Source organism: Odocoileus virginianus, chromosome 12, assembly GCF_023699985.2.
Source record: "Odocoileus virginianus isolate 20LAN1187 ecotype Illinois chromosome 12, Ovbor_1.2, whole genome shotgun sequence".
NCBI classification, from domain to species: Eukaryota; Metazoa; Chordata; class Mammalia; order Artiodactyla; family Cervidae; genus Odocoileus; species Odocoileus virginianus.
The window spans coordinates 60,020,933-60,035,489 of record NC_069685.1 but is presented as its reverse complement, the minus strand read 5'-3'; the positions used below and the strand labels follow the sequence as shown (position 1 = coordinate 60,035,489).

General features: G+C 48.5%; 2 protein-coding genes and 1 pseudogene across 3 annotated transcripts in view; 1 reads left to right on the top strand and 2 right to left on the bottom strand.

The window, feature by feature from the left end:
* SSH1 (slingshot protein phosphatase 1) overlaps positions 1-2,311 on the bottom strand; it is a 56,494-nt gene extending 54,183 nt beyond the window's left edge. Inside the window, exon 1 of the mRNA XM_070475451.1 lies at positions 2,110-2,311. Coding sequence (XP_070331552.1) covers positions 2,110-2,178 — 69 coding nt within the window. The 5' untranslated portion in view covers positions 2,179-2,311. The remainder of the gene's footprint in view (positions 1-2,109) is intronic.
* An 8,562-nt stretch (positions 2,312-10,873) lies between these two features.
* Positions 10,874-10,917, bottom strand: LOC139037893 (U7 small nuclear RNA; annotated as a pseudogene).
* Positions 10,918-13,227: 2,310 nt separating this feature from the next.
* DAO (D-amino acid oxidase) overlaps positions 13,228-14,557 on the top strand; it is a 29,551-nt gene continuing 28,221 nt past the window's right edge. The window contains exon 1 of one of the 2 annotated variants that reach the window (XM_070475450.1): positions 13,228-13,480. The gene's annotated coding sequence lies outside the window, so the exon portion shown is untranslated. The remainder of the gene's footprint in view (positions 13,481-14,557) is intronic. The other variant, XM_020876044.2, reaches the window with a different exon arrangement.

Genomic DNA, 14,557 nt, shown 5'->3' with positions numbered 1-14,557 from the left:
CATCTCGGTTAAAAAAATAAAATAATAAAAAATTTTACATGTGGTAACTTCCCTAGTGGTCCAGTGGTTAAGAATCTGCCTTCCAATGCAGGGGAGGCGGATTCGATCCCTGGTTAGGGAACTAAAATCCCACATGCCTCGGGGCAGCAAAGACCCAACACAGTCAAAAAAAAATTTTATTTTTTTAACATGTTGAGAGCGGAAGTGGACTGGATGCAAAGCAACACAAGGAAGGCGGGGCTTAGGATCAAAGGCCCGGGCTTGACAGGCTGCCCTGGTGGCTCAGCTGGTAAAGAAGCTGCCTGCAATGCCTGAGACCCCGGTTTGGTTCCTGGGTCGGGATGATCCACTGGAGAAGGGATAGCCAACTCCAGTGTTCGTGGGCTTCCCTGGTGGCTCAGCTGGTAAAGAATCCACACGCAATGTGAGAGACCTGGGTTCGATCCCTGGGTTGGGAAGATCCGCTGGAGAAGGGATAGGCTACCCACCACTCCAGTATTCTGGCCTAGAGAATTCCATGGACTGTACAGCCCATGGGGTTGCAGTCTGACACAACTGAGCGACTTTCACTTTCACTTCACTTTCAGGCTTGACAGGCTGTCCGAATAACCTCTTCCTGGAGCTGACTTCTTCACCCGTTGTTTTTGAGAAGGCACCATGAAATTACGTGCAGAGGAGTAAACTGCAAGAGAGCGGCAGTAGAAATGATGTCGGGGAACATATGTCTCTGTGGGGAAGCGAGAAGCTGCGGCACTCACTTCCCAGCTGCAGGCCACTGGCAGCCGTGCAGAGCAGGGACTGTTAGAACCTATTGTCTGCAGGCAATATAACTCATGAACGGCCTCTCCTCGAGAGGGCCAGGGCTGTGAGGTTCACCCTTGCAGCCAGGTTGAGAAAAGTTCCTGCCAGTCCCAACAGAAACAGGCTAAAGAGCTGCCCACCAGGAGCCGGCCCGACAGTCAGGGCTGTTAAACCCAAACAGGTCCTCTTCTCTCACACACACACACACACACAAACGTTATCAGTGTTATCAGTCAACTTCCCCCAGGGAGAAGGGGCCTGAACTGCCCAGATGCTGGCGGGGTCACTTCCTGGGCCTGCCTGCAGGGCCATCCCCCAGCAGCCTCCTCTCCCTTCTCTATAAACAGTTCCCGTCTCCTCCTCCAGCTGCGATGTCTGTGGGTCAACACTCAGCCTGGCCACGGATGTTGAGTTTAGACCCAAGGCCCTAACTAGTTCTCCTGCTCAAAGGCCCGAGACCCAGCAAAGCTCAGTCCAGCCCAGCTGTGCGCCCAGAGGACGAATTACCCAGTGACTCCGGGGCAAGGAGCCAGGCCGGGTCACCCGCAGACCCAGAGAAACCCGCACCAGCACCCTGAACTCACCGACACACAGTGACAGAGGACGGCCACTCACGGCCACAGCCAGAACTCCAGGGGCGTGCACTAGGGGAACCGATTTCACCTTCACAGGGGCACCCCTGCGGCTGCTCCCCCCTAGCACCACACAGGCACGGCCCCCAGGGGACAGGCCGGAATCACAGACAGGAAGAGGCACACAGGGTCCAGCATCCCAGAACGGCATCTCACGCAGTTTACCCAATCGGGAGTTCCAATCTCAGGACAAGTGCCCTGCACAGTCACCCCCGATGGGGCGAGGGGGCAGTGTCACACATTCAGTCACCCCCCCAGGCGGGGGTCACACTCACACAGTCAGCCCCCCTATGGGGGTCACACACACTGTCTCATGCACAGTCACCCCCCACACAGGAGTCACACACAGTCAACCCCAGACAGGGGTCACACTTACACACAGTCACCCCCCATGGGGGTCACATACACCGTCTCATGCACAGTGAGCCCCAAACAGGGGTCTCACACACACACACACAGTCAACCCCCGACGGGGGTACACCAGCACCGCAGTCTCACTGCACAGTCACTCCAGTCCAGCTACCCAGGAGGGGGCTGTCCAGCGGGGTCCCCGCAGTCCCGAGGACCCCTCGAAGCTGTCCCGGCGAAGCCCCCGGCGCCCCGCGCCCCGCACTCGCGGCCCAGGCCTCGCGCGGCGGCTGCTCGGCCGGGCCGGGGCCGCGGGCCCGGGGCTCACCTCGCTGTTGCTGGCGGAGGAGGAGGCGGCGCTGGGCGTGGGCGAGCGCTGCAGGGTCACCAGGGCCATGGCTGCGCTGCGGTACGGCGCGCGGGCGCCGCTGAGGCCTCCGGCTAAAGCCGCCGCCGCCGCCCGGGCCGGGCCCCGGGCGCTCCAGGAGCCGCGCGCGGGCGGCCGGGCCGAGCCGGGCCGGGCCCGCCCCTCCCCGTCGGCGTCCGCCGCCGCCCCCGCCCCCCGCGTCGGCGCGCGCCGGGCCTGAGCGCGGGCGGGGGGCGTGGCCCACGCGGGGCGCGCGTGCGCGTGTGCGGCGCGGGATCCCCGAGGGGCGGCGGGAGGCCCAGTCCAGCCAATCACGTCCCGAGCGCGCCCCCGACGCGCCAGCTTGCGAAGCGGGGGCGCGCCCGACGGCGAGCAAGTCCTCCCTACGAGGCCCATCCCCTGCGCAGGCCGGGAAACTGAGGTTCCGTGACCGCGCAGCTTGGAATGCGCGGAGCAAGAAGGCAGAGACAGAAAATAAAAACCTGCTCGTCCCTGCGCCTTGAGCCTCGAGAAGCAGTCTGCATAAATTCGTTTGTTCATTCATTCATTCATTTATGAAATATTTATTGACCACTTAGTGCCCCGTATGGAGTATTCAACATAGGGAACAATATAGAATTGACCTGCCCTAGGGGATTTGATGAAAGTCAATTAAATTGCTGGAACTTACTTTGCCCATCTTTTTATATGAATGCCTACCATGTGTCCGGAAACCCAGCTAACTCCTTGGGAAGTTAGGGAGGGCGTCTCCGAAAAGGGGGCATTTGCTCTCAGACCTGAAGGATGAGCAGGATTAACGGGTGAGGGTGGGAGTTGACTGCTGGGCGTGATCTCCGGGGGAGAGCCTGCACAGAGGCCGGAAACGGAAAGATATCCATCAGCCGCTGGAGCCTAGGGCTGGGGAAGAGGGAGTCAGGGTGCTCTCTTAGAAAGCTCTGGCTAAGGCTTGGAGAATGGACTGTGGAACAGAGGCATGAAGGGAGGCCAGGGATGGGCTGCTGTTGTCGTCCTGCGGGGAGGTAACCAGTATGGGGACGGGAGAGAGAGACATGGAGGAAAATACTAAGGGGGTGGCTTGACAGCGTCAATTTTCACCCAAATCCCCTACTTCTCTTCTTTCACCCAGCCCACGCACACACGCATCCGCAAGTTTACTGGTCCAGGCCTTGGCATCTCACTGCCAAACCAGCAACACAGGCAGCCTGTGCGAAACTCCTGCTTTTTCCCCTAGATCCAGGGGCTGGGACCTCCTCCATATTCCCTCAGTATCATTCTTCTCAGCGGGCTTTGTGGCGGGTGGGGGGTGGTTTGGACTATTTTTTTTTTAATGTGAGATCTTAGTTCCCCCACCAGGGATGAACCCATACCCCCTGCAGTGGAAGAAGGGAGTCTTAACAACTGGACTGCCAAAGAAGTCTCCCTCCCCTCTCCCCACTTCATTTATTTTCTTTTTTAATTTGTGTGAATATTTTTGAATGTCTTGGCAGATGGGGAGAGCTGTTGGTTTTTCTGGCGTTTCAAGGGCAGGAGCTGGAAATGCTAAAAAATGCTGAAAGTCCTGCAGTTCACTGCTCAGTGCCCTCCATCCTTCCTGCCTCCCAAGAATAATTTCTCCATTCCCATAAGACTCCTGTGGGGGTGAAAGCACCGTTCATAATTATCTGACTCCATTTGACATATCAACACAAAGTATTTTTCACTGAATTTTCAGAAATGCAACTATGTTTAAACAGAAGGCAGAATATACTTTGTTTTGTTTGAGAGCTTTGTCAGGAGCTGTTCACCATTTGGAAAACAGAATTTATAGAAGGAAACATCACTTCTAATATTGGAGAAGTTGACCCAACACACTGGCATCTTGGTAGACAGACTGCTCTGTTTATTTAGCACCTATTTTTAAATGTCAAGCATGAGACAAAATTATGGGCAGTATTCAATTGACTAATGACTATCTTACTTCTCAGTTCTGAACACATTCATTTGAAAACAGATACACGTGGGACTTCCCTGGCAGTCCAGTGTTTAAGACCCCGAGCTTCCACTTCAGAGGGCATGAGTTTGATCCCTCGTGATTGAACTACGATCCCACATGCCATGTGGCCGAGATAAATAAATAAATAAAAATTTTAAAAGTCTAGACACTTCAACACAACATTGTAAATTGACTATACTTCAAAAAAAGAAAGAAAGAAAGAAAAAGACAGACATACTACTGAGACTTCCCTGTGTCCTCCAGGGATGTTATTTCATTACAATGAATTTTCCTTATATGTTAGGCCATTATTAGTCAGTCCAGTTGCCCAGTCATGTCCGACTCTTTTCGACCCCATGCACTGCAGCACGCCAGGCTTCCCTGTCCATCACCAATGCCCGGAGCTTGCTCAAACTCATGTCCGTTAAGTTGGTGATGCCATCCCGCCATCTTACACTGTGTATGTATATCTTACCCTCAGGATACATATACACAGTGGAATACTACTCAGCCATGAAAAAGAATGAAATAATACTATTCGAAACAACATAGATGCAACTAGAGATTATCACAGTAAGTGAAGTAAGTCAGAAAGACAAATACCATATGATATTACTTGTATATGGAGTCTAAAATATGACACAAACGATTCAATCTATGAAACAGAGAGAGAATCATGGACATAGTGAATAGACTGTTGGTTATCAAGGAGGAAGGAGTTGGCAGAGAGAAGGAGTGGGAGATCGGAGTCAGCAGTTGTAAGCTTTTATATATAGAATGGGTAAACAACAAAGTCCTACTGTGTAGCACAGATAACTATATTCTGTATCCTATGATAAACCATAATGGAAAATAATATTTTAAAACAGAATGTGTATGTGTGTGTGTGTGTGTACACGCGTGTGTGTGCACACGTGTGTGACTCTTTGAGACCTCATGGACTGTAGCCCACCAGTCTTCTCTGTCTATGGCATTTTCCAAGAATACTGGCGTGGGTTGCCTTTTCCTACTCCAGAGAATCTTCCTGACTCAGGAATTAAATCCTGAGTCTCTTGCATCTCCTGCACTGGTAAACAGATTCTTCACCACTGTGCCACCTCTGAGGCCCATATATGTATATGTGTGTGTGTCTGTGTGTGTGTTTATAACTGAATCACTTTGTTGTACAGCAGAAATTAACAAAACATTGTAAATCAACTATATACTTCAATTGAAAAAAAAACAAAACCAAAAACTAAACCCTAATCTGTCTACCCTGGCCTTGCTTACCTCTCTACCCACACCCACTGGTCCGGAGACCATCCCCACCCCTTCTCACTTCCTCTTACAGCTGAGGAGCCCTGTTTCTTCCCACGTGAACTCTTGCCAGACACCACCTCTAAAAGTCCCTCCCTGCTCCCTAGGCTGGACTCCGCATTTTCCCAGGGTGTCACATCTCTCCCCTCACCTACCCCCAGGCACACAGCAAGTCGTCTCAACATTGTCGCAACTGTCTGTCTTCTCATATGGCTTCTAGGGAAAACCTCAGCAGCTGGGCTGGGACCAGGGTGAGAACCCAAAATGTGAAGGGGCAACCAAAACAACAACAACAAAAATTCCACCAAGAGAAAGACTACATTTTTTTGTTTTTGTTTTTTCCCACCTTTTTTGGCTACACTGCACAGTTTGTGGGATCTTAGTTTCCCAAGCAGGGATTGAATCCTGGCCCTTGGCGGTGAAAACAGAAGTCCTAACCACTGGACTACCAGGGTATACCAGAGAAAGATTATAGTTTCAGGAATCAAACAGTACGCCAAAAATTGTCAATGAACAAAATGTCAATATTTTGAATGGGATGGGTACTGTATTACTGGTCTTTCCCGTTGCCTCAGGCTCCAAAACGGCACTTTCACTGATCCTGTCTTCATCTGTCCCTGTCTGTATTTAAAATTTTGATCATTCTAAACATTTCTGTGAAAACCCAGCTCTGAAAAGACCTGTGGGCTTGCCTTGTGGCCTGTAAGGAGATGGGGCAGGGAGAAAAGAAGTGAGAGCTCCCTGGTCTAGGCTTCAGGGAATCCCAGGCGTGGAGGAGGGGAACCTGGTAGAAGACCCAGCTCCAAAGTTTTCTTGCATCCAGTAGAGTCTTTTCCACTCAGTATCATAATTATTTTTTTCATCATAGTTTATTTGTCATGGTCCTTGTAGTCTCGGTTTTGCAACTATTAAAAACAGCCAGTTAATGAGTTATTTGCTGTTTGCTAGGTGGCAGGCAAAGTGATTTGCAAATGTGTTGGGGACAGGGGTTTTCTCTGGGAATGTCCCCCATGCTACCCCCCAGGGCCACCTCCTCCAGGAAGCCTTCCCTGACCGGAGGCCAGATTAGATACCCCTTATCAAGGCTCCTGCAGCCCCTCTGCTTTGTTCTGGCTTGAACCTCTTTGTTTATTTCTCGTCACATGGTTGTGGTTCTCCTTTCATGGCTGAGGAAGCTTACGCACAGGGTGGTTTAGTCGCACGCCCACAGTCACAGAGCTAGGGTGTGGTAAAGCTGGTTACTTGGACACTTGTTTTTCTTCTTTAGAACTCAGACAAGAGACAGAGGTTCTTCCAGGATAGCCTAGGAGGGGAGAAGGGAAGAGAATGCTACTGATAATTCCGTTTTCAGAGCAACTGATTTGCAATTCACAAGTATTAAATAACAAAGCTCTGGTAGACTGAATCATGGTTTCCCAAAGAGGTCCACGTGCGCCTGTAATGTGTTACCTGATATGGAAAGAAGGACTTTACGACTGTGATTAAGTTAAGGGAGTTGAGGCAGGAGGATTATCCCGAGTTATCTGGGTGGGCCTGATACAAACCCAAAGGTCTTTATAAGAAGCAGGAAGAAGGATCAGAGTGAGAAGTAGGAGATGTGACAACACAAGAGGTTGGGGTGATGTGAGGAAGGCCATGAACCGAGGGATGCAGGTGGCCGCTAAAAGCAGAAAAAGACAAAGGAGTGAATCCTCTCCTCATCATCTCCAGAAAGAACGCAGGCTTGCCATCATCTTGATTTTAGACTTCTGACCTCTAGTTGTTATTCAGCCGCTAAGTCGTGTCTGACTCTGCAACCCCATGGACTGCAGTACACCAGGCTTCCCTGTCCTTCACCATCTCCTGGAGCTTGCTCAAACTTATGTCCATTGAGTCGGTGATGCTATCTAACCATTTCTTCCTCTGTTGCCTGCTTTTCCTTTTGCCTTTAATCTTTCCCATCATCAGGGTCTTTTCTAATGAGTCGGCTCTTCACATCAGGTATCCGAAGTATTGGAGCTTCAGCTTCAGCATCAGCCCTTCCAGTGAATATGCAGGGTTGGTTTCCTTTAGGATTGACTGGCTTGATCTCCTTACAGTCCTCTAGAAATATAAGAAAATAAACCCCTGTTGTTTAAAGCCACTGAGTTTCTAGTAATTGGTTGTAGGAGCTATAGAAAGTGGATATAAAACAATACATATATACAGTATTTAAAAAAAAAAAAAAAAAAAGACCCCAAATGGAGTCACTTGTGCTGTTGACTTTTTAAAAAAATGCACAACATCAGAGTTGTGAGTTATGTTTTATTTGGGGCAAAATGAGGACTATTTAGCCCAAGAGACAGTATCTTGGCTAGTTCTGAGAACTACTCCGAAAAGGGAGGAGGGAAGATCAGTATATATGTGACTTTGGTGAAGGGGAAGTACGTGCAATCAAGCACACATTTTTTGCAGAAGGTTTCTGCTGGTTATGAGAAGCAATCATCACCATGAAAGATTTCAGTGCTTTTCTAGGTATGAAGAGATTCGAGAACTGGGTCCATAAAATCAGCTCCTGAAAAGATCTATCTGAACACCTGTTCTGTCAGGTTTTCCCAGAGCACAGAGGGTCTTATTTCTGCTCTCCACCCTGAACTCCTTTCAAGGGGTGTTGAAAGTCAGCAGCTGTTACAGCACATGATATAATCCTTATAGAGGTAGCAAGTCCTAATAGCAAGTGCCAATTTGTAGTTGACCAGGCTAAACCCCACACCAGCAAACCAAGACTTAATATCTAACCTAATTGCAGTTACAACGTCTTCCAGGAACGTAGTCTTAACTGGTCACTCTGGAATTTTCTGGTCAGTACCAATGAGGTAATCTGCCACACAGCCCCCTTCTGTCCCTCGTAGGTAGGTTTCCTAAGCCTGAAACAATTCATTCTTTTCCCCTTTCTGCTATAAAAGGCTTCCTTTTTGTCTAGCTCCTCAGAGCGTCTTTCTACTTATTGGATGGCATTCTACCCATTTGTGAATCATTCCTGAATCATTCAATTAAGTCAATTCGATCTGAAAATTTTACTCAGTTAAAATTGTGTTATTTAACAACTATTAAAAAAATTATTAGAATGTCATAATACAATATGTTGCAGCCAATTCTTGGGCATTATATCATTTTCACATTCATTCAATTCATTGGACAAGAATTTATGGAGTGCCTATGCAACCCATCCCAGTATTCTTGCCTGGAAAATTCCATGGACAGAGGAACCTGGTGGTCTATAGTCCATGGGGTTGCAAAGAGCTGGACATGACTGAGCATGCGTGCATGCTCCACTGAGCACCAGTCTGGAAATTTGGGGTCCATCAGGGAACAAGCAGAATCAGGTGGGAGATACAGTCAAACAGCATGTAAGTGAATAGATTTGCCATAACATATGCTAACATATGCATATAATCTATGACTATTTAAATATGTCATTTTAAAATGAATCAACTTCAGTAAAGTTCTTAGAACATGACATGTACAGATGCGAGCCAAATAAATAAAATATGATATCAAGTAGTAAAAGAGTTTGAGAGAAGGACTTCCCTGGCGGTCCAGTAGTTAAGACGTCATCTTACGATGCAGGGGATGTGGGTTCAATCCCTGGGCAGGGAGTTAAGATCCCACATGTCTCACTGCCAAGAAGCAAAACATAAGACAGAAGCAATACTGTAACAAGTTCTATAAAGACTTTAAAAATTGTCCCTATCAAAAAAACCTTATAAGAAAGAAAGGGCTGGAGAGAGAAACAGAACAGTCTGAGGGACATGGTGATGGAGGCGGCTGTTGAAGTGGTCAGGGAAACCTCTGGACAGAGTGACATTGGAGCAGAGGAATCACTCAGCGATTTCCCCCAGTTTGTCTGACATACGAGAGCTGTTAAAACTTTTGGGGGCAGCAACATGGATGGATTTAAGAGATTATCAAGCTTTAGTATGACAGACACATTTTGACATCCTGGGACTTTCCTGGTGGTCCAGTGGCTAAGACTCTGCACTGTCAATGCAGGGGGCCCTGGGGGTTGATCCGTGGTCCGGGAGCTAGATCCCAGATGCTGCAGCTAAGACCTGATGCAGCCAAACAAACAAATAGATAAACACTAAGACCAACCTCCATGGAAAAAAGTGTTATATCCACATACAATGGCAATCTGTGTAAAACGGATTCCCCTGGTCTACAAGTCCTAGGGAAGGGTGTTCAGGATATGCCATATTGATAACAGAATGGAAATCAAAAAAGCCCCATAACCCAGATGTATTTATGTTAACATCTGGGGACATTCACCTAAAATGTTAATGGCCCGTATTCTTGGGGGTGGGATTAGTGGTGGCAAATAATTAGTACTTTCTTCTTTCTACCGTCCGAGTTATACACATTTATAGAGGTTATGATGATGCTAATACTTAGAAAAGTTCTAATAAAACTAATTTCAAAAACAAACAAACAAAAACAAAAAAAAACTAACTTCATCTGAGAGAGAGAGAGAGAGAGAGAGGTGTGTGTGTGTGTGTGTGTGTGTGTGTGTGTGATTAACTGGCTATTCTGAAACTTCTTCTGGCCCACCACAGAGTTCAACCTCCTGCAGAGAGTTCTCCTGGCCAACAATCCTTTTGTCCTGGCCTGAGTGTATTTCAGAGCGGCTAGAAGGCCATGTTGTTATCAACCAGTCAATGGGTCAGAAGAACCTTCAACAGCTCCAGCCAAATAGACAGAAATTGCTTCCAAAGGTCTTTTGGGAGCCTCCTGGAGTCTCTTATCAGTATGATCAGTGAACTTTGGACTTCAGAGCAGTTTCTCAGTGTCCTGTGATCAGCAGACCAAGTAAGCCATATACCCCTGCAGGAAGATGGGCGCATCCCTCCTGCTCTCTGGGCCTCAGTTTACCCAACCATAAAACGGGTAGATTCAACCAGCTCAGTGTCATTCAACACTTTTTTCTTTTTTTAAAAAACAAAACTCATACTCTCTTCTGATAAAGACAAAAATCTCACATCCTTTCTGGGAGATATAGTAAATACTGAATTTGCTTTTTGCCCACAGCCCAGGACTCTGAAGACATGGCCAGCCTCCCACGCTGGGGTAGGGGAGCCCTGGGTGCCTGGGGCTTCTCTCAACTCGCGGTAAAGCTCTCCAGGGTGGTGGCTGCGTGTTCCAGCTCTGGATACAGACTGCCTGGGTGAGCGTGCTGGACATAACACAGGGTGTCGTGTATTTTTCTTTTTTCCATGGCAGATTTTTGGTACAGACAGAAAAGAAAGAAAGTGCAGTCGCTTAGTCGTGTCCAACTCTTTGTGACCCCATGAACTGTAGCCTAGCAGGCTCCTCAGTCCATGGAATTTTCCAGGCAAGAGTACTGGAATGGGTTGCCATTTCCTTCTCCAAGGGATCTTCCCAACCTAGGGATCGAACCTGGGTCTCCTGCATTACAGGCAGACACTTTACCATCTGAGACACCAGGGAAGTCCTACTAGAAAAATTATTAAAAAGCTGTAACACTTATTTTTATTTGTTGGATCTGGGAACACTAGGCTGAGTTCAAATTTGAGCCTCTGCTTGTAGGCTGTTACTATGGGCAAGTTCTCTCTTTTCTGTTTCTCCCTCCCACCCTCCTTCCTTTCTCGTACTCTCTCCTTTTTCCTTCCCTCCCTTTTTTCTTTTTATTCCCTCTCCCCACCACTTTCTTTTCCATGTCAAGTCCTTTCATCTTAATCTTAAATGTGCAGCTTGATGGCTTTTCCCATTTGAATTATTATTGTTCAGTCTCTCAGTTGTGTCCGACTCTGCGACCACATGAACTGCAGCACACCAGGCCTCCCTGTCCATCACCAGTTCCTGGAGCTTGCTCAAACTCACGTCGATGGAGTTGGTGATGCCATCCAACCATCTCATCCTCTGTCGCCCCCTTTCCCTCCAGCCTTCAATCTTTCCCAGCATCAGGGTCTTTTCCAATGAGTCAGCTCTTCTCATCAGGTGGCCAAAGTACTGGAGTTTCAGCTTCAGCATCAGTCTTTCCAATGAATATGACACACTCCCACAACCACCACCCAGAAAAGAGACATGTTTCTAGCATCCCAAGAAAAATTCCTGTGCCTTGGAGGTAAGCATCTATCCCACATCCTCAACAACCATCTACTAGTTTCTCCTCTTCTACACTGGGTGGGCTCTTCCCTCCCTTCTTCCACTCAACATATTGACTATGAGATTCACCCAGTTGTTGTGTGTGGCAGTATTTCATTTCCTCCTTGCTGTGTAATATTCCATGGTGTGCGTTGTCTGAAAATGTCATAATTTGTTTATCTAATCTCTAGCTGATAGGCATTTTGGCTGTTTCTGTTTTGGGGCTATGAATGTTCTTGTACAAGCCTTTTGGGTGGTGTTTGTCTGCATTTCTCTTGGATATCTACATAAAAGTAAGGTTGCTGGGTTTTAAGATAGACATATGTTTAGCTACAGTGGATACTGGGAGCACATTTTTGAATTTCAACTATGAAGAGAAAGTTGATCGCGACCCTACCTACTATTAGGGCTGCTGCGAGATTAAATGAGATAATCTAGGTAAAATATTTAGAATTGGTACATTGAAAGTCACAGAACCCAAATCTTTGTTGGAACGGGGAGGGCACAAAGATGTGTGGCTGACTTTTGCTAACTCTTAAGTGTTCCCACAATGAATCAGAGGCACAAGCAATCTCCCTAAGGTTGTGAGATGTAGTAGTGATACATGGGACTTCCCTGGGGGCCCAGTGGTTAAGAATCCACCTGCCAGTGCAGGGGACATGGGTTCAATGCCTGGTCCAGGAGGATTCCATATGTCTTGGGGCAACTAAGGCCTAGAACCCGTGCTCTGCAAGAAGACCCCCCACCACAATGAGAAGCCTGCGCAGCGCAATTAGAGAGTGGCTCCCATTCATTGCAACTAGAGAACGCCTGTGTGAAGCAGCAAAGACCCAGTGCAGCCATAAATAAATAAATGTGACCCATGACATTTGTTTAAAAAATTCAAATAAAATGGAACCATATAAGTAAACGGCGGAGTTCACCCCATCTTCTTTATTATTCAATAAAAACAGAACGCACTAGTCTTTTGCAAGCATTTTCTTTTGTCATCTGCACACTGTTATTTGAGAATGCTAAAGGTAGGGGTTAGAGGTTGGACGTTCAAAGCTAACCCAAAAGATGACTCACCCAGGGCTGGTTGGTCCCTGTCCCTGGGCCTCAGTTTCTCCATTCACACAGCGAGGTGCCTGACGCTCTCTGGGCTCTAATAATGACTGCTCTGGGTCCAGTTCTGGCAGAGAGGGACCTGGCATCCAGCCACGCCTGTCTCTGGGATAGAGGAGCAAAAAGCTACCCATCTTTTTGGCCCAAAGAGGCACCGCCCTGAGTCTCATCCACCCGGCATCCTGGAATGCATTAGGCTGGCTGGCCGGCCCCAGGAGCTCTCGTCCTGTACCTCTGACCTCCCCTCCGGGGCCGCCAGCCTGACCACTCCCCCAGCCCCGCAGGCCAGATGCACAGTGGTTCAGGAAGCCGCCGTCCCCTCCCCCAGGGTGGCCGCAGGAAGAGGGAAGAAAGAGGATCGTCTCCAGCTGGCCCGGGAGACAGATCTCCTTGTGCCCATCAGCCCTCCAAGAACCCCCCTTCTTCCTCCCTCCCTCCCCGAGGCCGGTCCACGGGGACTTGGGGTCAGCCAGAAAAGTCAGGCAATTTCTCAGGGACGAGAGCGAGGGGAGGTGAGGTCTCCCAACCTGGCGGGGATCCAGCCCCTGCGAGCGGCAGCGGATGCCCAGCCCCACCCCTCACAGTGCCCTGTCCGTCCCTTCAGACTTTGACCCTGAGCTCCAGTCCAGGCTGAGGACAGGACGCCCCAGAACCGGGAGCCTCCCTTCAGGAGACAGGACCCTGGGCCCAGAGCAGCTGCCTCTTTGCTGCAGAGATTTGGCAGGCCAGGTGACTGGGGGCGGGCGTGGGGGCACTCCAGATCTGAGCATTCCTCCCGGTGTCGACAGAGAAGGTCCACGTTAGAGCCCGACGCAGGTGACAGCCTTGCAGGGACCACAGGTAAGTGCCTTCACCTCTGCAAGCCTCTGTGTCCTCATCTAGAACACAGGGGTCGTGGCTCACCTCTTCCAGGGTCAACCAGGACATTAAAAGAGGTGGTGGCTTCAGAGGGCTTATCACAGAACTCAGCGCAGCAAGTCCTCAGCAAAAGGTTAATTATCATCATTTGGGAGGCTGGGAGCCAGGCCTGGTTATCCAGCATTGATAGTATGTTTCATTTTAAAAATAAACTCTGAAACTTTGTAAGAGGTAGCCATAGGGAGCTGATTATATTTATGCAGATAACTCACCTGTGACTTGATGTAGCAAAAAAAAAAACCAAGTCTTTCCTGTTTTTTGCACATGCAGCCATCAAAGGCACCAGCTGCTTCAAGGTCTGTTCTAGGGACAAGGGAGGTTATGAGCAAACTATTAGAAGACTGGAAAGTAAGCAGACACTGTTACGTGCCAATTTCTTGATGACTGCCTAAGAGATCTACGGTGCAGCCCAGGAAGCTCAGACAGAACTGGGTCCAGATCTAAACTCTGTGCCACACCGGCTGTGTGACTCTAGGGGAGTGACTTCCTCTCTCCGAACCTCAGTCCCCGGTCTGTAGAGCCTCTCAGAGCAGTTGCCAGGGTAACGTGAGAGGATGTCTGTACTGCTTTCTCTGTGCGTCTGGCCAGTGGCATAGGGCCAGAATTCCCTGCATGCGCCACATATAGGTAGACATTATAATTATACACACACACACACACACACACACACAAATGAAACAACTCCAGCTGTTTGGGTCTTCCTGAATGTACATGCCAAACATGTTTGGTTAAACTAACAGCATAAAGCAGAAAACAGCAACACTAATAGAAACATCAGTAACAAGAAGAAAATGGTTGAAGGATAACAGAGCTGTGTGTAAACCAGGAACTCATTACCACCATGCCTAAACGATTTCACCCAAGGCTGGCTCTGTTAGATCCTATAGTCTGACTGCTGATTTTGATAAGGACCTTATCCATTCATATTCCACTTTAATACAAGCAGAAACACACAATTACCACAATCGATATCAAATCTGACTCACTTATTCGACTGAG